This window comes from Buteo buteo, chromosome Z (genome assembly GCF_964188355.1).
Source record: "Buteo buteo chromosome Z, bButBut1.hap1.1, whole genome shotgun sequence".
NCBI lineage: Eukaryota > Metazoa > Chordata > Aves > Accipitriformes > Accipitridae > Buteo > Buteo buteo.
Window position 1 is genome coordinate 77,337,368 of NC_134204.1, and position 23,092 is coordinate 77,360,459.

Below are 23,092 nucleotides of genomic sequence, written 5' to 3' on the forward strand. Positions count from 1 at the left end.
TTTCAGCTTTGTTCTTTGAAATAAGGATTACCTCACTGTACATGTCTCAGCTGATGTCGTGACTAATATATCATGCTAAGAAAAAGGAGCTTCCCTTTTGGTACAAGAAACCATCTTCCCGAACTTTTATAGAATTTTTGCACTGTGACAATACTCCAGGCGTCAACTTTTCTTCCAGTATGAGGAATGGAGAACTGCCCAAGGATTACTCCTCTTGGAATTATTCCTCTTGGAATACTCCAAGGATTACTGTCACGTTAGCCATATCTGCAGATAGCGGAGTTTATCTACGGGTTTCCTATGTATAAAAGACTGCATTCAGTGGCTTTGTACAGATGAATTTGGGCAAGCTTGTAATTACCGGTTTCCTCAGCAGTGAGACGTGAGGAAATCCTAACAGCACGGGAGTGAAGGAAGAAATTACTGCGGACCAAAACTCCTTTCCCGGCTATTCCCTCTCAGCGTCAGATCAGTCATGCGACACGCAGTTAAACTCTCACCTAAGACACAGCGCTACAGGGACAAAAAAACCCAACCCAACCCAAACCCCAACAACCTTACTAACTGCCAGTGATTCAACTTTGCCATACATTAAGGACACAGATGTTCTGCCTCACATACTTGATTTTGCCACCCCTTTTCATGGGCTCTACGTGGTACGGTGGAAGAATGTTCTGTCCTTAATAAACGGATCTCTTTTCTGTTTTCGCAGTGGTTTCCCAAGGATGAGGGAAGGGCATGTTCATCGCGCCGTGGGCCTCGTGCTTCCCTCTGCTGTGCAACCGAGAGAAAGGCACGGGCGTGCAGAAACTGTTTCCCGAGATCCTGATCTTCTGAAATGTTAGTGTGGGCCTAGCTGGAGCGTACTGCCCTAGCATCAACACTGTCTATAAGACAAATCTTATGAAAAGATCCATTTTAGATGGATGAGTGTATTGGGTTGGTGTGGCAAGGTTTTGGTAGCAGGGGGGTTACAGGGGTGGCTTCTGTGAGAGGCTGCAGAAGCTTCCCCTATGTCCGATAGAGCCAAGGCCAGCCGGCTCTAAGACGGACCCACCGCTGGCCAAGGCCGAGCCCATCAGCGATAGTGGTAGCACCTCTGGGATAACACATTAAGAAGGGGAAAAACGTTGCAGGGGGCACAGAAACGGCAGCCGGAGAGAGGAGTGAGATCAATTAAGAGAAACCACCCTGCAGACCCCCAGCTCAGTGCAGAAGGAGGGGGAGGAGATGCTCCAGGCACTGGAGCAGAGATTCCCCTGCAGCCCGTGGTGAAGACCCTGGTGAGGCAGGCTGTCCCCCTGCAGCCCAGGGATGTCCACAGGGGAGCAGATCTCCACCTGCAGCCCGGGGAGGACCCCACACCGGAGCAGGGGGAAGCCTGAAGGAGGCTGTGACCCCGTGGGAAGCCCACGCTGGAGCAGGCTCCTGGCAGGACCTGCGGCCCCGTGGCAAGCGGAGCCCACGCTGGAGCAGGTCTTCTGGCAGGACTCGTGACCCTGTGGGGGACCCACGCTGGAGCAATCTGTGTCTGAGGGACTGCAGCCCGTGGAAGGGACGCACGCCTCAGCAGTTTGTGAAGAACTGCAGCCCGTGGGAAGGACCCATGCCAGAGAAATTCGTGAACTGTCTCCCATGCGAAGGACCCCGTGCTGGAGCAGGGGAAGAGTGTGAGGAGTCCTGCCCCTGAAGAAGATGAAGCGGCAGAGACAACGTGTGATGAACTGACCGTAACCCCCATTTCCCGTCCCCCTGCACCGCTGGGCGGGTGTAGATAGAGAATCTGGGAGTGAAGCTGTGCCCGGGAAGGAGGGAGGGGTGCGGGAAGGTGTTTTAAGATTTGGTTTTATTCCTCTTTACCCTAGTCTGGTTGATGACTGGCTATAAATGATGTTAATTTTCCCCAGGTTGAGTCTCTTCTGCCCATGACGGTAATTGGTTGAGTGATCTCTCCCCGTCCTTATCTCGACCCACGAGCCCTTTGTTACATTTTCTCTCCCCTGTCCAGCCGAGGCGGGGGGAGTGATAGAACGGCTTTGGTGGGCACCTGGCCAGGGTTAACCCACCACAGTCTTTTTGGTGAACGTGTTCTCACTCCTCACTTCATACTGACAAAAAAAATTAATTTTGACTTTGTAGAATTAAATAGTGTTCACAGCTAATATTCTTTGGAGTATTTTGCTGTTGCCGGAACTTTTCTGCTTCTCCCACTGCCCTCTTACCCGAAACACAGTGCTTATGAAATGCATAATTTTGCATTTTGTCCTGGAAGAGTCTTCGCTCACTGTTTTTCCAGCAAGCTTTGATGTTTTTCTGGGAAACCAGAGCTGCGGGATGCAGCACGGTGGTTCCCGTTCTTGTTTTTTCCGCTGTGCAGCTGATGGCCACTGAGGCAGCGATGCTTTGGCAAAGGCACCCGCCAGGAGCTGGAGGAGTCTTGGCAAGGACGCCGAGTACGGACACAGTGCCGCTGCCCTGCAGCCTGGAAATGGGGGGGGATTGATGCCGCTGCCTGGTGGTGCCAGTGCTTTCTGAGTTTGTGCCCCTGCTGTGAGTGCTGCTCTAGAGAGGAAATGCTGGTTGTGGCCAAGATGGGAGAAACTGAAGGAGTGTCCTCAGCAGCAGGGTGTTTCGAGATCGCCTGTTTGGTCTGTAATTTTGGGGTGCAAAACAGAGACGTTGAAGCCGGAGCGTCCATCCGGTCCTCAGCTGGCAACGCAGAATCAAGAGAGCTATGGAAGAGGCTCTGACTCTCGGGTCTCGCCTATGCTGAGACCAGTCGCTCCTGCATTCCCGAAAACGCAGCAAGAAGTTGTTTCCCACGCAGTTCAGGGCCCCGCGGGAGGGCGAGGACGGGTTCGTGTGTAGCTAGAGGGTGACGTTAAGAAAGCCTTTCCTCTGTCAGAACCAATCCCTGCCTCTTGGTTTCGGGTCGCCCCTCTCCTAAACCAGAGTGTCTCAGAGACACAGGCAGAAAGCTGACAAAGCACGTCCCGGGGTAAACGCCCGCTCGCCCCGGGAACTGCTGCTCTGCACCGCCGCCCGTGCTGGGACGAGATCTACGGACAGGCACGTTCTGCCTACGGGTCTGTGTTCTCACGCCTCCTGTGCAAGTAGCTGGGCTCCTCTGAGTGCCAAGGCACAGCCCAAGGAGGAAGGAATCCGTGTGCCAAAGCAGCGTTCAGAAGGCTGTTTTCGGGGAGAGAAGCCATCAGGCAAAGGAGCACGCTGCCGTCCTTGCTCGTGCCCTGTAACGGGCAGCTGCTGAAGCCCGCGGTAGGAAGACCAGCTCTCTGCACCCTCTTGTGACAGCTCTCCACAAGTACTCCGGCACAAACCCACAGCCCTCTGCGGCCGGGAACGTGGCTCCGACGCTTGCTCCTCCGAGACACCAGCTCGCCGGACGGGAGCGCTGAAGAAGCGGTGCTGCCAGCGGCTGTTGGACACGAGAGGCCTTTGAAACGGGGGGGCTCGGGGGATTTTTCAGCCTGTTCCTTGGCCGGTCGCTCCCTTCCACACCTGGCTTCTTCACTGCTTCCAAAGACGACCGAAGCTGAGCTCTGCGCGCACGGACACGAACCCCCGGGCACGGGCACAGCCACCGTCAGCGGGACAAACCTCTACCCACCTTGGAGAGGGTCCTGCTTTGTCACACCCTGTGGGGTGCCGAGAGGAGCGCTGGAGGCGGCAAGGTCATAGCTCACCCAACTCCTTTTATTGACAGGAACAGAACGCAAGCTCAGGAGATTTCTTTGCTTTAAATACCAGCCTGCATTTACTTTTTCCTTGTTTGACCCGTTTACTCTTTTCTGTGCTACCTTCAACGTCTGTAGGTAGTCCTTTCCTTCCTTTGATGTTTCTACCTCTTCCTTTCTTGCACTTTGCCCTCCCTGATTGCCAGCTGAGCTATTGTCAGATCTTTTAGGGTCCTTGTTTCGCCCACCTGGTACCAGGCCTGCCAACGCAAAAATAATTTCCATTATTTTGCCCCTAACTGCCTTCTCGTCGGGCCACCTTCAAAGTTTCGGTCTTTCACCTGCAACTGTCTGACAGGAAGGCGGGTAAGGACCGCAGCAAGTGATCTCCTAAGGACTGCAGCGCAACTACGCGCCGCAGGCCAGACCTCTTCTCTCTCAAGCAGAGCTGCTTTGAAAGGGCGGACGAATTCCCATCACGGGAAAGAGAGGTTGACAAGGGGGCGGACTGAACGGACTCGAAAGGGGATAGGAAGCTCAGCCTGCAGAACGAGACACAAGGATCTTCTTCCCCACAAGAATTCTGGCTTCACACTGGCAAGCTGCCCCCGGAGGAGAGCTCTGTCGGCCCCCCCGTCTGTGCACAGCCCTCCTGCCCGCGGTGGGAGTGCTCCAGCCGCAGGCTGGCCCAGCTGGGAGAGGAAGCCCCTGCCGGGCCCCTCAGGCACACCCGGGGTGGGGGACCCCTCCTGGCTGTCCCCACACCGACAGCCCGCAGCGTGGTCCAGGGCTCCGAGGATGCCCCTTCCAGCCGGGCAGAGCTCGGGATGCCCCTCACAGCACTGGGACCGGGCGGGGGCACCGGGGGCTGCCAACAGAGACCGGGGCTGACGCCCAGGTCGGTCCCCGTCAGGCGTGCGACGAAACCAGCTTCCCCTCCTGCCCACTCTGCCCTCGGCATCTGCTGCGCTGCGGCTGCAGCAGGATTTGCTGGGGTTTCGTGGCCCTGGGGCTCCGGGGGCCCACGGCCGTGCCCCCCAGCAGGCTGGTGCCACCCGCGGTGAGGCGTGGGAGGAAAGGGAAGAGGCAGCAGGAGAAGGGGCAGAAAGCAGCACCCAGAGACCCCCAGTGCCAGGGAAACAGGCATTTATTTCCTTTTCCGTGAAGACACCATTGCTGGGGCCCTGCTAGTGCCGCCGGCGAGGCGGCCTCTTGCAGGGCCGGGGAGAGTCCTGGGGGCTGGGCGCCCTCCTCTTTGCGGGGCGCCGGCGCCCCCCGGGCGAGCGGTCCCTGCCCCGGCCGGGAGCGGAGGGACCTGCCGCCGCCTCCTGCCCCGGCTCCTCCTGGGGCTGCTCCTGCTCTGCCCCTGACGGGCTGCTGGAGGAGCTCGGGTGAGGGGTGGGAGTCCCCTCCCGGGAGCCGCTGCAGCTGGGGCTGGCGGAGCTGGAGCTGGCGGAGCTGGAGCTGGCCGCAGGGCTGTTGTCCTCCTCCCCGGCAGCATGGGGGCACAGCAGCCTCCAGGCCTCCTCGCTGCACTGACGCTCAATGATACCCACGATGCCATAGACCACTGATGTTGTATAGTACCCAAGGAGAGGCTCCAGCATCTGGAGCATGACCTCTTCATCCGGGCCGTGGACGCACAGGACGTGCAGGATGCTGCTCTCTGCAGTCCTTGCCTCCCACCACCACGGCCCAAATATTGCCTCCAGCTCCTGGCGCAGCCAGGGCAGCACGGGATCGAGGAGATGCCGTCGTCTTTGGAAAAGATACGCCCAGACCGCAGGCAGGAGGCCACCCACGTCCTCCAGCTCTGCAGCCTCCAGCTCAGCTGGGGACGGTATCCCCTGCGGAGATGATGGAGGGGACGCCACAGGGTGACGGGGGCTGTTTTCGGCCAGGCGGATCGGAGCACTGCCTGCCTGGCTGCTGGCATCTGGCGACTCTTCGGGGTGTGCGGCGACAAACCGCAGATAGTCGTCTTCTCCCAGCGCAGAAAACCTGATGCTCTCTACTGGTCTTCTGCAGAGCGGGCAGTCTGGTTTCACGTCTGTCCAACGCACGATGCAGCCCAGGCAGAACTGGTGGCGACAGGGCATCGCGTAAGAGACGTCGTCTCGAGCATCGCGGCAGATGGGGCAGCTCCACTCCGTCTCCGTGGCCATGTTCGTGCTCCGCAGCAGGCTGGGGAGAGCTGAGGCTGAGGAGCTGCTCCCCCTCACTGGCGCCGGCACTGCCAAAGGGTGTCGCGCGCTGCAAAGTGGAGAGAGGCCATGGTCACTCGCTGTCCCGGGGAGGGGAGGAGAGGGGAGAGGAGCAGAGGGGAGGTAGGAACGCCCAGGCCCCTCGAGAAGGACACCCTCCCGGCTCCCCGAGCCCCGTCGCCCGCCCCACGGCCACCCCGGGGGGACGCTTCCCCGCACAGCTCACCTCCGCTGCTGCAAGCTTGCCCCGCGGTGCCCGGCCGCCTGAACCTGGCAGGGCCGGGGAAACACAGGGGATGGCTCCGGGACGGGCAGCGAGAGCTGCCGACGGCAGCCCCCGAAGCACCACCCGGCACCAGGAGAAGCCTCGCTCGACCCTCCGGACCTCGCAGGCACGCTCGGCAGGAGTCCAGGCACGAGCCCAGGCACGAGCCAGACTGGCCCAGGCTCTGCCGGTGCCCGAAGCTAAGCAGCGAGGGACGTGAGGTCACAGTCCATCGCTCGCTGACGTCACAGCCCACTGCTCGGTAACTGCAGCCTTCACCACTCGGTGATGTCACAGCAGGCCATCTGCCCCCGCAGGCACACGGCATTAGGAGAAAAAACAAAACGGCATGTCTTGTTTTCATCTTCTACATTTCCGTGTCGCTCTCGCTTGGTCACCTGCAACACGCGCCCCTGACTGTGTGTCTCGCCCCCACTCCTGACGCCTTGCAGAGGTGTCCTGCGAGGGGGAGCATGTTGGGACCAGCTGGCGTGGACTGCCCGCGGCTGGGTGACGCCTGCCCCAGCTGGCTGCCTTTCCCTGTGCACTGCCGGGATTTTCAGGGAGGACCGGGGTGGTGAGTGGCCAGCGCTGGGCCAGAGATGCCTCCTGCCGATGGCAAGGGAGAAGCCTGAAGGGGCATTTTCCTCCAGCCCCATCCGCTCCCGCTGGCACTCGCCCACAGTGCCGGGTCCCTCTGCGCTTACCAAGTTTGCCATGCTTCTGGTAGCTGATGCTCCTAGCCAGCTGTTGAATTGGTGGTCCTCAAAATCACCAGCAATGGAGCCTGATCCTACATACGCAGGAAGGAGTTGTAGTTGCTGTCTCTCCAGAGTACGATAGAAGGGCTGCAGGCACCCTGCTCACGACTCCGTGGAGCTCAGGATCAATCGCCACGTGGGCCATGCTTTCATATCATCCGTTCCTGCCTCTAGCTTTTATATAATCATTTACAGTCCTGAGTCCAAGCACTTTTTCTTTATTTCAGAAGAGCATTAGCTGTTAAAGTTTGACTACATGAGAGTGAAGGGCACTGTGTAAGTCAGTGTGAGAGACTGAAAGAATTAATGTCTCAAACATTGTGGTGGGGCAAGTTCTGCTTAAAGACAAACCCTGCACAGCAAGGAACCAAGGTGAAAAGCCCATCAGCTCAGACATCAGCAACAGGAGGGGGAAGGCGTGCTGGAGGGTGCGCAGCTCCCTGTTCTGATAAGCTGTTCTGATACAAAGATCAAACAATGGCAGTGTCTGCAGGGAAGGAGAAGTTACTCCACAAATGACCCCCAAGCCCAAAGGCTCACAAACTGCTCATTAGCCTGATGAGTTCGGGTGCCCACCCGAAGGAGGGACAAGGGTGATAAAAGGACAAAAACTGAAGCCCTGGAAGTGCGCAAGCCCACCGGGACTGGACCCCTCGGCTGACTGGACCAACGCTGGACCCAGGACCGGTGAAATCTTTCTCTCTTCCTTTCTCTCTCTCTTTCTTCTTCTCTCTTTCCTTTTCCACAATCCCTACACCCCATCTGTTTCAAGATATAAACCATTGACCAAGTCTGTGACTAAGAGTGGATCCAGCCTCCCCTAGACTCTTCTCTGAGGAGGAGTCTGGAAATCAAGGGGGGCTGCTCTGAACCTCGTGACTCAATGGGAGGGATCTCCTTCTTCCCTGAATTGATGTATATGGTTACAAGATTTACAGAAGTAGTCTTATGCCAATTCCTGTTGTGAGAAACCCTGTCATCTACTACCACGCCTCCCCAGTTCCATTTGCTTCTGTCATAAATAAAATCTTTAACGGATGGTTTGGTGTCGTTTCATGTTCATTTAGCCCGAGGGAATTTCGAATTAAACATGACTCCCTGGTCTGTCCAGTCTGGGTCTTGATAGTCGGCCACGTGGGTCTGCCCATTGAAATCTCGTGAGGTGACAGCCCATATTTTCTGTTCCCAATGCTTCTTGTCTACATCAATGGGAGATGCAAACACATCCTGACATTTCAGGCCAGCCTCCGCACAAATTTTTTGCCAGTTTGGTTTTAAAGTCAGAGTTTTTCTTCGCTACAGCCCCACTGGATTGGGGTCTATGGGCACAAGGACACTTTGGTTCTTTTTGTAGGGCTGCACAATTTCTCTGCACTGCTTGCCCAGCAAAATGGGTCCCCTTGTTGCTATCTAGTGGTAGGGGAATACTAAACCCAGGAATGAGTTCTCTCTGCAATTTGTTTTTGCGACAGTTGCTTCATCTGCATGTTTACAAGGACAGGCCTCCATCCTGAGAACATATCTAAAATGATAAGGACATACTCAAAATCACAGCACCTGGGCCTCTGAATAAAGTAAACCTGCAAACTTACAAATGGTCCCTACAGTGTCGGGTGTGCAGCTATACTTGTCTTCTCCTTCTGCCTTACATTGTTTTGTTGTTGAAAAGTTGTGCTAACCATATGAAGACTGAGGAATTTGAAGGGCACTATGCTAGCAAGCTTCAGTCATTTACACCTTCATTTCTGACCAAACGAAACCCCCTTCCTGATCGTTCAAGCTACAGAACTCTTTGAGTAACCGTGTTGAGTGTTTAAAAAGAGAAAGAAATCGTCATTAACGTTCTTTAACTTCCCTTTTCCAGTATTAGCTATATCTTCAGATCCACCAACATTTTAATGGTGTAGTCATTAGCCCAGTGACTTCATTAAAGCCTTCTATTGCTCTCATCCCATTCCAAAATAATGTTGAGAACGGACAGATAACAGAAAAGGAGGCATGCAAGCAAAATTTGGGGCAAACCCATCAAAAATGTGGAGCAAACCTATCCTGTCATGGAGCTGCAATCATCCCCCCCCATGCTGGTGTGGGCCACTGGCTGGGCCACCTGAGCAAGGGCAGGTCTATCTGTTCTTCTTCTCACTATAGGAAGCGAGAAGTTTGCAGGGAGCTGTAAAGCACTCCAGCCAGGCTCACAGCAGGGCATCGTCTGCCTCTTTGGGTTGCTGTAGTACTATCAGGGGGAAGTGATCAAGGGAACTGCAGCTTGAAACCAGGGTGGGAGAGAAGGGGAGGGGTGGGTTCAGCAATAGGAGAGTTTCCCTACCTCTCCTTTACCATCTTCTTAGGAATATCTCCTAGGGATAAATCCCTGGGCACATCACAGGAGTTTGAACAGCCCCACCTTCTTCAGCCTTAAATACCTAATCTCAATCACTGCTGGCTGAGCAGGTACTTTTAAGTGGTATTCAGTACAAACTGGAACTTCTAAAGCAAAGTTCCTGCTGCTTTGGTGAGTGAGCCCGGTGTCTCTGGTTCTCCATCAATGGGAGTGTTGGTCTGAACACTGCCTCAGCTCTTTGCTTGCACTGGCCCCCTTCAGTGCCAAGAACGGCACCGAAACTGTGACCTGGCCCGTCCCTGTGCCTGGATTGCTGTCATTCCTAAGGGCAGGATCTTCTAAGGATCCCTAGAAGGCTTCTGGATCCTTAGGGAAGGAAAAGGTTAAAAAACCCCAGTCATCTGTCTCCCCAGATCAGAGACCTATCTGAGCATCCTTGGAGACAAGGATCTCTCGTGCCACTCGCAGCCAGACTGGCTGACCCTGGGTTCTCCTGCCCAGCCACCTCCTGTTTACAAGCAGGATGGGATGTGTTTGTCTAAGGAGATTTGCATTTCCCCTAGGTACATTATTTACAGAGCCCTGTAATACTTGGTTCTACTACTTGTCTCTGTCAGGTTTAAGTCTCTGTAAGATGAGGCAACTCCTTTGCAGCTGTGCATTTCCCTTTCCTACCTGAATCTTCAGTTCTTCACAAATTTGGAAATTCTAACTGTAGAGAGCTTAGACTCATAGACTCACAGAATCATGTAGGTTGGAAAAGACCTTTAAGGCTATCAAGTCCAACTGTAAACCTAACGCTGCCAAGTCCACCACTAAACCATGTCCCTAAGTGCCATAGCCAAAAGTCCTACACCCACTGCAGTCAGCAGAAGAGGAAAGACTTGTGGGGGTCCTGGAAGTCCATAGCACTCTGCAGCGTTGGGCCTGGGATATCTCTTTCCTTTCCATAACATTTTCTCATGACCTTGTGTGCATGCAGGACTGCTATAAAATAGGATGGCTTCTGAGCACTTGGCTGGAAGCAGTGATTTTACTGATGCAATTGCTTGGGCAAGAGTGCGCAGAAAGAAGAATATTGAATGCCCTGCATTAAAGAAATAGGATGAGTGGCACATGTCTGCAAGTGTAAATCAATACGATTCATGAACGCCAAGACACAGTGCCGCCTACCTTCAGCTTACCTCTGTAGGACCGAACTTTCTTGCTATCTGTCCCAACGCTAGTGCATGATAAAGGAATCGAGTTAATGACAGAGGCTAAATAGAAATACTGAAGCTGTGAAAGTCATACAGGCAATGTTTCGCTCGGGTGAAGATGACAGATTCAGAGCAGGGAGCGTTAATAAACGCATTGGTAACACACCTTGTTTGCTAATGCATAATGAAAAGCAATGCCCACAGGTGGCAGGAGCCAGGTTCTGAGTTGGAAGGTATTCAGAAATGCTGACGTCGGGATGTCTTGGCTCTAACGCGAGAATTTCAACAGCCTGAAATCACTGCAAGAACTGTATTTCTTCCTGTCATTTCCATTTACTGACAAACAAAACACTGAATTGTAGGAAGGAGAGTCTTGCTTGGTGAATACAACTGCCACTTGGCACTCTCACTGACTCAGGATATTTAGACAGAGAAAGCCCAGAAGAGCTTTCTTCTTTTTTCACTTCGTCAGGAGTGGGGGCGAGACACACAGTCAGGGGCACGTGTTGCAGGTGACCAAGCGATAGCGACACAGAAATGTAGAAGATGAAAACAAGACATGCCGTTTTGTTTTTTCTCCTAATGCCGTGTGCCTGCGGGGGCAGATGGCCTGCTGTGACATCACCGAGTGGTGAAGGCTGCAGTTACCGAGCAGTGGGCTGTGACGTCAGCGAGCGATGGACTGTGACCTCACGTCCCTCGCTGCTTAGCTTCGGGCACCGGCAGAGCCTGGGCCAGTCTGGCTCGTGCCTGGGCTCGTGCCTGGACTCCTGCCGAGCGTGCCTGCGAGGTCCGGAGGGTCGAGCGAGGCTTCTCCTGGTGCCGGGTGGTGCTTCGGGGGCTGCCGTCGGCAGCTCTCGCTGCCCGTCCCGGAGCCATCCCCTGTGTTTCCCCGGCCCTGCCAGGTTCAGGCGGCCGGGCACCGCGGGGCAAGCTTGCAGCAGCGGAGGTGAGCTGTGCGGGGAAGCGTCCCCCCGGGGTGGCCGTGGGGTGGGCGACGGGGCTCGGGGAGCCGGGAGGGTGTCCTTCTCGAGGGGCCTGGGCGTTCCTACCTCCCCTCTGCTCCTCTCCCCTCTCCTCCCCTCCCCGGGACAGCGAGTGACCATGGCCTCTCTCCACTTTGCAGCGCGCGACACCCTTTGGCAGTGCCGGCGCCAGTGAGGGGGAGCAGCTCCTCAGCCTCAGCTCTCCCCAGCCTGCTGCGGAGCACGAACATGGCCACGGAGACGGAGTGGAGCTGCCCCATCTGCCGCGATGCTCGAGACGACGTCTCTTACGCGATGCCCTGTCGCCACCAGTTCTGCCTGGGCTGCATCGTGCGTTGGACAGACGTGAAACCAGACTGCCCGCTCTGCAGAAGACCAGTAGAGAGCATCAGGTTTTCTGCGCTGGGAGAAGACGACTATCTGCGGTTTGTCGCCGCACACCCCGAAGAGTCGCCAGATGCCAGCAGCCAGGCAGGCAGTGCTCCGATCCGCCTGGCCGAAAACAGCCCCCGTCACCCTGTGGCGTCCCCTCCATCATCTCCGCAGGGGATACCGTCCCCAGCTGAGCTGGAGGCTGCAGAGCTGGAGGACGTGGGTGGCCTCCTGCCTGCGGTCTGGGCGTATCTTTTCCAAAGACGACGGCATCTCCTCGATCCCGTGCTGCCCTGGCTGCGCCAGGAGCTGGAGGCAATATTTGGGCCGTGGTGGTGGGAGGCAAGGACTGCAGAGAGCAGCATCCTGCACGTCCTGTGCGTCCACGGCCCGGATGAAGAGGTCATGCTCCAGATGCTGGAGCCTCTCCTTGGGTACTATACAACATCAGTGGTCTATGGCATCGTGGGTATCATTGAGCGTCAGTGCAGCGAGGAGGCCTGGAGGCTGCTGTGCCCCCATGCTGCCGGGGAGGAGGACAACAGCCCTGCGGCCAGCTCCAGCTCCGCCAGCTCCAGCTCCGCCAGCCCCAGCTGCAGCGGCTCCCGGGAGGGGACTCCCACCCCTCACCCGAGCTCCTCCAGCAGCCCCTCAGGGGCAGAGCAGGAGCAGCCCCAGGAGGAGCCGGGGCAGGAGGCGGCGGCAGGTCCCTCCGCTCCCGGCCGGGGCAGGGACCGCTCGCCCGGGGGGCGCCGGCGCCCCGCAAAGAGGAGGGCCCCCAGCCCCCAGGACTCTCCCCGGCCCTGCAAGAGGCCGCCTCGCCGGCGGCACTAGCAGGGCCCCAGCAATGGTGTCTTCACGGAAAAGGAAATAAATGCCTGTTTCCCTGGCACTGGGGGTCTCTGGGTGCTGCTTTCTGCCCCTTCTCCTGCTGCCTCTTCCCTTTCCTCCCACGCCTCACCGCGGGTGGCACCAGCCTGCTGGGGGGCACGGCCGTGGGCCCCCGGAGCCCCAGGGCCACGAAACCCCAGCAAATCCTGCTGCAGCCGCAGCGCAGCAGATGCCGAGGGCAGAGTGGGCAGGAGGGGAAGCTGGTTTCGTCGCACGCCTGACGGGGACCGACCTGGGCGTCAGCCCCGGTCTCTGTTGGCAGCCCCCGGTGCCCCCGCCCGGTCCCAGTGCTGTGAGGGGCATCCCGAGCTCTGCCCGGCTGGAAGGGGCATCCTCGGAGCCCTGGACCACGCTGCGGGCTGTCGGTGTGGGGACAGCCAGGAGGGGTCCCCCACCCCGGGTGTGCCTGAGGGGCCCGGCAGGGGCTTCCTCTCCCAGCTGGGCCAGCCTGCGGCTGGAGCACTCCCACCGCGGGCAGGAGGGCTGTGCACAGACGGGGGGGCCGACAGAGCTCTCCTCCGGGGGCAGCTTGCCAGTGTGAAGCCAGAATTCTTGTGGGGAAGAAGATCCTTGTGTCTCGTTCTGCAGGCTGAGCTTCCTATCCCCTTTCGAGTCCGTTCAGTCCGCCCCCTTGTCAACCTCTCTTTCCCGTGATGGGAATTCGTCCGCCCTTTCAAAGCAGCTCTGCTTGAGAGAGAAGAGGTCTGGCCTGCGGCGCGTAGTTGCGCTGCAGTCCTTAGGAGATCACTTGCTGCGGTCCTTACCCGCCTTCCTGTCAGACAGTTGCAGGTGAAAGACCGAAACTTTGAAGGTGGCCCGACGAGAAGGCAGTTAGGGGCAAAATAATGGAAATTATTTTTGCGTTGGCAGGCCTGGTACCAGGTGGGCGAAACAAGGACCCTAAAAGATCTGACAATAGCTCAGCTGGCAATCAGGGAGGGCAAAGTGCAAGAAAGGAAGAGGTAGAAACATCAAAGGAAGGAAAGGACTACCTACAGACGTTGAAGGTAGCACAGAAAAGAGTAAACGGGTCAAACAAGGAAAAAGTAAATGCAGGCTGGTATTTAAAGCAAAGAAATCTCCTGAGCTTGCGTTCTGTTCCTGTCAATAAAAGGAGTTGGGTGAGCTATGACCTTGCCGCCTCCAGCGCTCCTCTCGGCACCCCACAGGGTGTGACAAAGCAGGACCCTCTCCAAGGTGGGTAGAGGTTTGTCCCGCTGACGGTGGCTGTGCCCGTGCCCGGGGGTTCGTGTCCGTGCGCGCAGAGCTCAGCTTCGGTCGTCTTTGGAAGCAGTGAAGAAGCCAGGTGTGGAAGGGAGCGACCGGCCAAGGAACAGGCTGAAAAATCCCCCGAGCCCCCCCGTTTCAAAGGCCTCTCGTGTCCAACAGCCGCTGGCAGCACCGCTTCTTCAGCGCTCCCGTCCGGCGAGCTGGTGTCTCGGAGGAGCAAGCGTCGGAGCCACGTTCCCGGCCGCAGAGGGCTGTGGGTTTGTGCCGGAGTACTTGTGGAGAGCTGTCACAAGAGGGTGCAGAGAGCTGGTCTTCCTACCGCGGGCTTCAGCAGCTGCCCGTTACAGGGCACGAGCAAGGACGGCAGCGTGCTCCTTTGCCTGATGGCTTCTCTCCCCGAAAACAGCCTTCTGAACGCTGCTTTGGCACACGGATTCCTTCCTCCTTGGGCTGTGCCTTGGCACTCAGAGGAGCCCAGCTACTTGCACAGGAGGCGTGAGAACACAGACCCGTAGGCAGAACGTGCCTGTCCGTAGATCTCGTCCCAGCACGGGCGGCGGTGCAGAGCAGCAGTTCCCGGGGCGAGCGGGCGTTTACCCCGGGACGTGCTTTGTCAGCTTTCTGCCTGTGTCTCTGAGACACTCTGGTTTAGGAGAGGGGCGACCCGAAACCAAGAGGCAGGGATTGGTTCTGACAGAGGAAAGGCTTTCTTAACGTCACCCTCTAGCTACACACGAACCCGTCCTCGCCCTCCCGCGGGGCCCTGAACTGCGTGGGAAACAACTTCTTGCTGCGTTTTCGGGAATGCAGGAGCGACTGGTCTCAGCATAGGCGAGACCCGAGAGTCAGAGCCTCTTCCATAGCTCTCTTGATTCTGCGTTGCCAGCTGAGGACCGGATGGACGCTCCGGCTTCAACGTCTCTGTTTTGCACCCCAAAATTACAGACCAAACAGGCGATCTCGAAACACCCTGCTGCTGAGGACACTCCTTCAGTTTCTCCCATCTTGGCCACAACCAGCATTTCCTCTCTAGAGCAGCACTCACAGCAGGGGCACAAACTCAGAAAGCACTGGCACCACCAGGCAGCGGCATCAATCCCCCCCCATTTCCAGGCTGCAGGGCAGCGGCACTGTGTCCGTACTCGGCGTCCTTGCCAAGACTCCTCCAGCTCCTGGCGGGTGCCTTTGCCAAAGCATCGCTGCCTCAGTGGCCATCAGCTGCACAGCGGAAAAAACAAGAACGGGAACCACCGTGCTGCATCCCGCAGCTCTGGTTTCCCAGAAAAACATCAAAGCTTGCTGGAAAAACAGTGAGCGAAGACTCTTCCAGGACAAAATGCAAAATTATGCATTTCATAAGCACTGTGTTTCGGGTAAGAGGGCAGTGGGAGAAGCAGAAAAGTTCCGGCAACAGCAAAATACTCCAAAGAATATTAGCTGTGAACACTATTTAATTCTACAAAGTCAAAATTAATTTTTTTTGTCAGTATGAAGTGAGGAGTGAGAACACGTTCACCAAAAAGACTGTGGTGGGTTAACCCTGGCCAGGTGCCCACCAAAGCCGTTCTATCACTCCCCCCGCCTCGGCTGGACAGGGGAGAGAAAATGTAACAAAGGGCTCGTGGGTCGAGATAAGGACGGGGAGAGATCACTCAACCAATTACCGTCATGGGCAGAAGAGACTCAACCTGGGGAAAATTAACATCATTTATAGCCAGTCATCAACCAGACTAGGGTAAAGAGGAATAAAACCAAATCTTAAAACACCTTCCCGCACCCCTCCCTCCTTCCCGGGCACAGCTTCACTCCCAGATTCTCTATCTACACCCGCCCAGCGGTGCAGGGGGACGGGAAATGGGGGTTACGGTCAGTTCATCACACGTTGTCTCTGCCGCTTCATCTTCTTCAGGGGCAGGACTCCTCACACTCTTCCCCTGCTCCAGCACGGGGTCCTTCGCATGGGAGACAGTTCACGAATTTCTCTGGCATGGGTCCTTCCCACGGGCTGCAGTTCTTCACAAACTGCTGAGGCGTGCGTCCCTTCCACGGGCTGCAGTCCCTCAGACACAGATTGCTCCAGCGTGGGTCCCCCACAGGGTCACGAGTCCTGCCAGAAGACCTGCTCCAGCGTGGGCTCCGCTTGCCACGGGGCCGCAGGTCCTGCCAGGAGCCTGCTCCAGCGTGGGCTTCCCACGGGGTCACAGCCTCCTTCAGGCTTCCCCCTGCTCCGGTGTGGGGTCCTCCCCGGGCTGCAGGTGGAGATCTGCTCCCCTGTGGACATCCCTGGGCTGCAGGGGGACAGCCTGCCTCACCAGGGTCTTCACCACGGGCTGCAGGGGAATCTCTGCTCCAGTGCCTGGAGCATCTCCTCCCCCTCCTTCTGCACTGAGCTGGGGGTCTGCAGGGTGGTTTCTCTTAATTGATCTCACTCCTCTCTCCGGCTGCCGTTTCTGTGCCCCCTGCAACGTTTTTCCCCTTCTTAATGTGTTATCCCAGAGGTGCTACCACTATCGCTGATGGGCTCGGCCTTGGCCAGCGGTGGGTCCGTCTTAGAGCCGGCTGGCCTTGGCTCTATCGGACATAGGGGAAGCTTCTGCAGCCTCTCACAGAAGCCACCCCTGTAACCCCCCTGCTACCAAAACCTTGCCACACCAACCCAATACACTCATCCATCTAAAATGGATCTTTTCATAAGATTTGTCTTATAGACAGTGTTGATGCTAGGGCAGTACGCTCCAGCTAGGCCCACACTAACATTTCAGAAGATCAGGATCTCGGGAAACAGTTTCTGCACGCCCGTGCCTTTCTCTTGGTTGCACAGCAGAGGGAAGCACGAGGCCCACGGCGCGATGAACATGCCCTTCCCTCATCCTTGGGAAACCACTGCGAAAACAGAAAAGAGATCCGTTTATTAAGGACAGAACATTCTTCCACCGTACCATGTAGAGCCCATGAAAAGGGGTGGCAAAATCAAGTATGTGAGGCAGAACATCTGTGTCCTTAATGTATGGCAAAGTTGAATCACTGGCAGTTAGTAAGGTTGTTGGGGTTTGGGTTGGGTTGGGTTTTTTTGTCCCTGTAGCGCTGTGTCTTAGGTGAGAGTTTAACTGCGTGTCGCATGACTGATCTGACGCTGAGAGGGAATAGCCGGGAAAGGAGTTTTGGTCCGCAGTAATTTCTTCCTTCACTCCCGTGCTGTTAGGATTTCCTCACGTCTCACTGCTGAGGAAACCGGTAATTACAAGCTTGCCCAAATTCATCTGTACAAGCCACTGAATGCAGTCTTTTATACATAGGAAACCCGTAGATAAACTCCGCTATCTGCAGATATGGCTAACGTGACAGTAATCCTTGGAGTATTCCAAGAGGAATAATTCCAAGAGGAGTAATCCTTGGGCAGTTCTCCATTCCTCATACTGGAAGAAAAGTTGACGCCTGGAGTATTGTCACAGTGCAAAAATTCTATAAAAGTTCGGGAAGATGGTTTCTTGTACCAAAAGGGAAGCTCCTTTTTCTTAGCATGATATATTAGTCACGACATCAGCTGAGACATGTACAGTGAGGTAATCCTTATTTCAAAGAACAAAGCTGAAACTAGTAAGAACAGCCAGGAGAAACAGAATAAACGTGATGGAAGTAGGACTAAGAAGAGCTTTTCTGACAGGAACAATTTTTTTGCGTCCAAAAGTATTCCCATCCAAAATCACCATCGGAAGTTAAAACATGAAGAAACACTTGTAAGATGAAAAACATGAAGAAAGACTTGTAAGAGTCTACGGTGAAGTAGGCTCACCCCAGCATAAACAAGGAAGCTAATTCTGAATATTTCACTTCAATGTTAGCCGTTCCAAGTTTTTGTTACAGATCCACCTCACGGTACCTGTAACAACATTTCTGAAGGAAAAAGGTATTCCATTTGAAAATGTCTGAGCAAGATACTTCAGCAATTTCAAATTCTGATTACTATTGTTAAGCAGCAAGTGTATTAAAGTCAACTCTCTTACAAAAACTTTTAGTTGCAATGAGTCAAGAATGACCATTGAATGACTAAAACCAATGACCAGAACCCATCTCCAAATTCCTGTTTCCTGACATGAAATGATCCCGTGCATGATATATTAGTCACGACATCAGCTGAGACATATACAGTGAGGTAATCCTTATTTCAAAGAACAAAGTTGAAACTAGCAAGACCAGTCAGGAGAAATAGAACAAACATGATGGGAGTAGGACAAAAATGAGATGGCAGTGTGCCCAGGTGGCCAAGAAAGCCAATGGCTCCCTGGCTTGCATCAGCAATAGTGTGGCCAACAGAACTGGGAAAGTGATTGTTCCCCTGTACTCAGCACTGGTGAGGCCGCACCTTGAATCCTGTGTTCGATTTTGGGCCCCTCACCACAAGAAAGACATTGAGGTGCTGGAGCGTGTCCAGAGAAGGGCAACCAAGCTGGTGAAGGGTCTAGAGCACAAGTCTTATGAGGAGCGGCTGAGGGAACTGGGGTTGTTTAGTCTGGAGAAAAGGAGGCTGAGGGGAGACCTTATCGCTCTCTACAACTACATGAAAGGAGGTCGTAGTGAGGTGGGTGTCAGTCTCTTCTATCAAGTAATTAGTGATAGGATGAGAGGAAACGGCCTCAAGTTGTACCAGGGGAGGTTTAGACTGGATATTAGTAAAAATTTCTTCACCAAAAGGGTTGTTAAGCATTGGAACAGGCTGCCCAGGGAAGTGGTTGAGTCGCCATCCCTGGAGGTGTTTAAAAGGCGTGTGGATGTCTGAGGGACATGGTTTAGTGGTGGAATTGGCAGCGCTAGGTTTACGGTTGGACTCCATGACCTTAAAGGCCTTTTCCGACCTAAAATAGTTAAGTCTATTCTCAGAGCTTTCTTCCACCGCGGGCCCCTGCGCCTCACCCCAGGGGCGCCATCTTGTGGGCAGGCGGCCATTAGCCGCGGGCGAGCTGGTCACGTCCCCCTTCTCCTGGAGAGGGGTCCCGAGCGCGCGGGCCAATCAGGGCGGCCGACGCTGCGGAGCACGCGGGCCCCGCCCGGGTCGGCGCGGCCGGCGGTTCCCTCAGAGTCCCGGGCGGCCTCCGGTTCCCTCAGAGTCCCGGGCGGCCCCTCAGAGTCCCGGGCGGCCCCTCAGAGTCCCGGGCGGCCCCTCAGAGTCCCGGGCGGCCTCCGGTTTCCTCAGAGTCCCGGGCGGCCCCTCTCAGTCCCGGGCGGCCCCTCAGAGTCCCGGGCGGCCGCCGGTTCCCTCAGAGTCCCGGGCGGCCGCCGGTTCCCTCAGAGTCCCGGGCGGCCGCCGGCCTCCGCCGAGGGCCGCGGGAGTTTTGTGTGTGCACCGTGAGCTCAGGTAGTGAGTGAACGCCGCCGCTCTGCAGCGGGGGCAGGGTAGAACGCGGCTTTGGCGGCTGTAGGAACAGCTTTGTTGGGCCACCGCTGTGCTGAGGGTGCCCGAAGGGCCGCGTCTCCCCACAGCGCTGGGTGGCGGTCGTTCAAGTCTGCTTTCACGTAGTGCGCGGCCTCGAGGGGCGGCAGATCCTCGGCCAGGGTCCGCCGCATCCCACGTCTTGACACAGCGACTGCGAGACTGCCGCGCGTCGAGGGATAACATGGCGTGCCGTTCCTGTGAAGGTGTGCGTTGTAGCCCCTGCATCCTTCTCGCTGGGAGTGATGCGTGCCTGGCCGTGGGTAGCCATCGGGCAGCCTGTTCTTCATTGCGGCGTGTGCTTCAGCGGGAGGCCTGGGCGAAGGCAAAGCCTGAGTAACAGGCAAGCTAAAATGTAAGCACCTGACAGCATGTCACCACGCGAAGACGTGCAGCTGCGCGTCAGTGGCCAAGAGCGTAGTGATGCAGCACTGCCTTTGAAATCCGCTGCGTCTCTGTTGATATGAGTTTCATGTGGGGTTTTTTAACAAGTAATTTAATGTCTTTGTTTCTCTCCTTTAGTCTTTAAATATGGACTGAGCATCTCTGTACTGCATGAGTGTTAATGAGGCACAGCTTGGCACACTTGCAAAGCAAATGTGGAAGATGTCTGCGAGCATGGGAGCGAAAGCGGTGAGACTTGAGGGAGGGAGGTCTGTGGGACGGGGGCTTTGCTGCTCTGCCGCAGGTGGAGAGGTGAGGGCAGGGAAGAGCTGCTGCTGTAGGGTGGGGGAACCTTCAGACACCAGCGTTTGTGGATGCTCTGACTGTCTCTCGGTAGCAATGTGACAGCTGGGTTTCTGGCACGCTGGCACAGGCAGAGGAAACGGTAGGGTTGTGGCCTTTTGCAGCCTCATGAGGGTAGAGGTACCATCTCAGAGCAGTGACCCGAGGAGGCAGCCGACTTCTGTGAAAGACTCCATTCTCTATTGACCAAAGGCATTGCTCGGCCTGGTTAGATTTTTTTTCTCCCCTCTTTCTTTTTCCTTCCCTCCTTCCCCCCCAGTCAGATGATTAAGTGATTCAGACAGAAGTAATAGCAACGATCATTAGCAGGAGTCAGACAGGAAGTTGCAGTGCAAAACAAACAAACTTTTGGCAGAAGTCCATTTTTAAGGTACTCTGCAGCACGTTTAATGATGTAATTCTCCAGTGCATCTGAATGTTTAACTATACCTGCGAAGGCGAAAAGTCCCTGGCTCATGCAAAATAGCCCTGAAGTATATAATTAATTTTGATCCATTGAAAATTCAGCAGGCCTGCACTGAGTTATAATGTTGGGCTTTTTGCGGGTGGCTTAATGCGTTTCTTTTGTGCATGCAGATTTTATCAAAGGTGGTGGCTCTTGGTCTAGTCAATATAAACTTCTTGTCTTTTGGAGCATATATGCGTTTCTGACATTATGTCCAGAATAGCAAAAGATTTTATTAACACTGTGTGAGGTCCCAGGAGAAGCCTAAACATGGGAAAAATACAGATTTTAAAAGAAATTGCTCATTTCCTTGTCTGTGAGTAAAATGTGAGTTTGCCGGACCTGGGCAGATGGCTTTTATATTTTCAGAACCTGTCAGGTTTTTGCTTGGAAAGTGAAGAGTGTGGGATTTTTTCTTGACCTTTCATATTTATCTCTGTTCCATTTTTCACGCTCGTGAGGCACCCCCCATATTATGAGGAAATACTAATTTCTGTTTCACGAGCTGCTTTGTGCCTTTCACACAGTATTGAGCTGTGTCCAGTCAAAGATCCACTGCGTGTGCAACTTTACAGTAAGCATTTTTCCTCTGAGTAACTTACGCAGCTGCAAGAATTTTTAGTTGGTGCTCTTTGCAATCAGCTCTATAAGTGTCAGTACACCAAAGTACAGAAACTACGTGGAGACAGCACAGGGTTATGTTACAGTTGGGATGTGGGCATAGCTTACGCAGGCACGGCCGGAACGGCCTAAAGCTGGCTAAGCCATCTTCTTGTAACAGCGTAACTGGGAAATGTCAAATCCAGGCAAGCAGCTTGGTTTGTATGTGGAATATTCACCTCTGCTGCTGTCTTCCTGTTGCATCTGTGTTGCTATGGGTATCTGAATTAGCGAACTTTGAGGTAGCTCAGGCATGTCTTGGAGACAACACGCTTGGTCTTTGTCAGAAACTTGCAGAAGTGCAGCTCGGGTTTCCAGGCTGTGGTATATGTGGCACGAGTGCTATGGGGACTGGTGGCAGGCAGCCTGCTGCTGGTGTAGAGCTGGTTGTAGAGCCCAGCTGCAGGAGGCGGCCCAACTTCTCCAATTTCTTGGCAGACTGACTAAACCTTGCAGGTGTGTTTAATGGTATTGGCATGCCCAGCCCTCTCTTCTGACCAAGTGACCTTTTAACAGCTTCAGTCCAGTGGCACAGTTTATCACATTTTCTCTTAAGGCACCATGTCCCAGGGCTTTGGAGAGCATAGTCTGTGGTGGGCTTGCACCGCAGCAGGGAAGCAGTGGCAACATCTGTCTCCTGTCGTGGGAGCACCGTGGCTGAGACAAAGAGGATCAATTCAAGCATTCCCTCCAGTGGTGTTTCCTCTGTTGGGCAAGTCTGCCTGCCCCAGCCATTTCTCTCCCTCTCCTTGCTCTGCAGGGAGAGTGAGGTGAACCAGCCCGCTGCCCTGCACTGCATCTTCATCCCCATGAAGCCTGTGGTATTTCTCTCAAGTCTGGGAGGACTCGGTTGCTCCCCTCAGGCCAGAACTGAGATTGTGTTATAAGAACTTTGTCTAAACCAAGCGATGTTAGGTGAGGACTACAAGCTGCTGCTGCTGCAAGACTGAGTTCGCAATTTGCCATTGCTGTCTGCTTTTGTGGTATTTGTACCACTGCAGACGAGGCAGGAGAGCTTCACTCTGCTTATTCTGTGGTGGGTGTGAGCAGCCGTGCAAGCTGCAAGGCAGTGGCAGCACAGCTCTCCATTCACAAAGCCCGACTTTGTTGCAGAGAGGCCTCCTAAAGAAAAATGGGCTGACTAAATTAGACTGTTTCAGTGTGGACTAGGAAAAGTGGGAGTATATTTTAATGTCAAAGAAGAGTGAAATCTTTTTGTGTGAAATTGCTGTCTGCAGAGAGAGAGAGTGATGGTTAGGGCTCTAGGTGAATCAACAGTGGTAGTAATACCACAGTGCAGTGAAATGTGGCAATACGTTGTTACGGGGCAATAATGTTTCTGTTGATGTCAGCATAGAACATTAGCAAGAACTGAAAAACTGATTAATAGAAAACAACTTTTCTTCCAAGGCAACGTACCTGATCTCCAGTGCAAGACTGGGAGATAATAGCTAGAAGCTATATAAATGTGCTATAGGCAGATGAAAAAAGGGCAGTGAACCATGATGGAGGGAAAATTGCCTTTCCACCTGTAGTTATTAATTGAAGGAACTCTTTTGAAGCAACCACATTTAAGCAAATGCACAGTAAGGCACCTAGAAGTAAAAGTGGATTTCAATTAGTTTTTTTTTACCTTCTCAGCCAGTGTTTCTGGCAGAGCCTGCAGAAGTTACTACCATTGGTGGAATTAATACAGCTGCTGTCCTCATCTGTGTGTGTATATAGGAGGCATCTTTCATGCAACTGGTAACTACTTTAAAATTGGAGTGACTGTTCAGCTCCGCTTTTTACACAGAGCAGCCTGTGGTTTTCTCTGCAGCAAGGAGCCACTGCATGGACAAGGGGGAATTGCTTTTCTTCAGTTTCCA

At 54.7% G+C, this 23,092-nt stretch overlaps 3 protein-coding genes across 7 annotated transcripts in view; 2 read left to right on the forward strand and 1 right to left on the reverse strand.

The window, feature by feature from the left end:
* Positions 1 to 4,882: 4,882 nt before the first annotated feature.
* On the reverse strand, positions 4,883 to 7,053 carry LOC142027152 (uncharacterized). Its single transcript, XM_075020838.1, has 2 exons — positions 6,126 to 7,053; positions 4,883 to 5,948 (listed from the first exon to the last, which is right to left on the reverse strand). The coding sequence occupies exon 2, from the start codon at positions 5,858 to 5,860 to the stop codon at positions 4,883 to 4,885; it is 978 nt and encodes a 325-aa protein (XP_074876939.1). The 5' UTR covers positions 5,861 to 5,948; positions 6,126 to 7,053.
* A 4,031-nt stretch (positions 7,054 to 11,084) lies between these two features.
* Positions 11,085 to 12,657, forward strand: LOC142027153 (uncharacterized). The gene is made up of 2 exons (XM_075020839.1): positions 11,085 to 11,414; positions 11,592 to 12,657. The coding sequence occupies exon 2, from the start codon at positions 11,680 to 11,682 to the stop codon at positions 12,655 to 12,657; it is 978 nt and encodes a 325-aa protein (XP_074876940.1). The 5' UTR covers positions 11,085 to 11,414; positions 11,592 to 11,679.
* A 6,386-nt stretch (positions 12,658 to 19,043) lies between these two features.
* LOC142026840 (uncharacterized) overlaps positions 19,044 to 23,092 on the forward strand; it is an 83,148-nt gene continuing 79,099 nt past the window's right edge. For 4 of the 5 annotated variants that reach the window (XM_075020243.1, XM_075020244.1, XM_075020242.1 and 1 more), the window contains exons 1-2: positions 19,044 to 19,727; positions 19,895 to 20,005. In XM_075020243.1, the coding sequence (XP_074876344.1) occupies positions 19,928 to 20,005 (78 nt within the window). In that variant the 5' untranslated portion in view covers positions 19,044 to 19,727; positions 19,895 to 19,927. The remainder of the gene's footprint in view (positions 19,728 to 19,894; positions 20,006 to 23,092) is intronic. The other variant, XM_075020241.1, reaches the window with a different exon arrangement.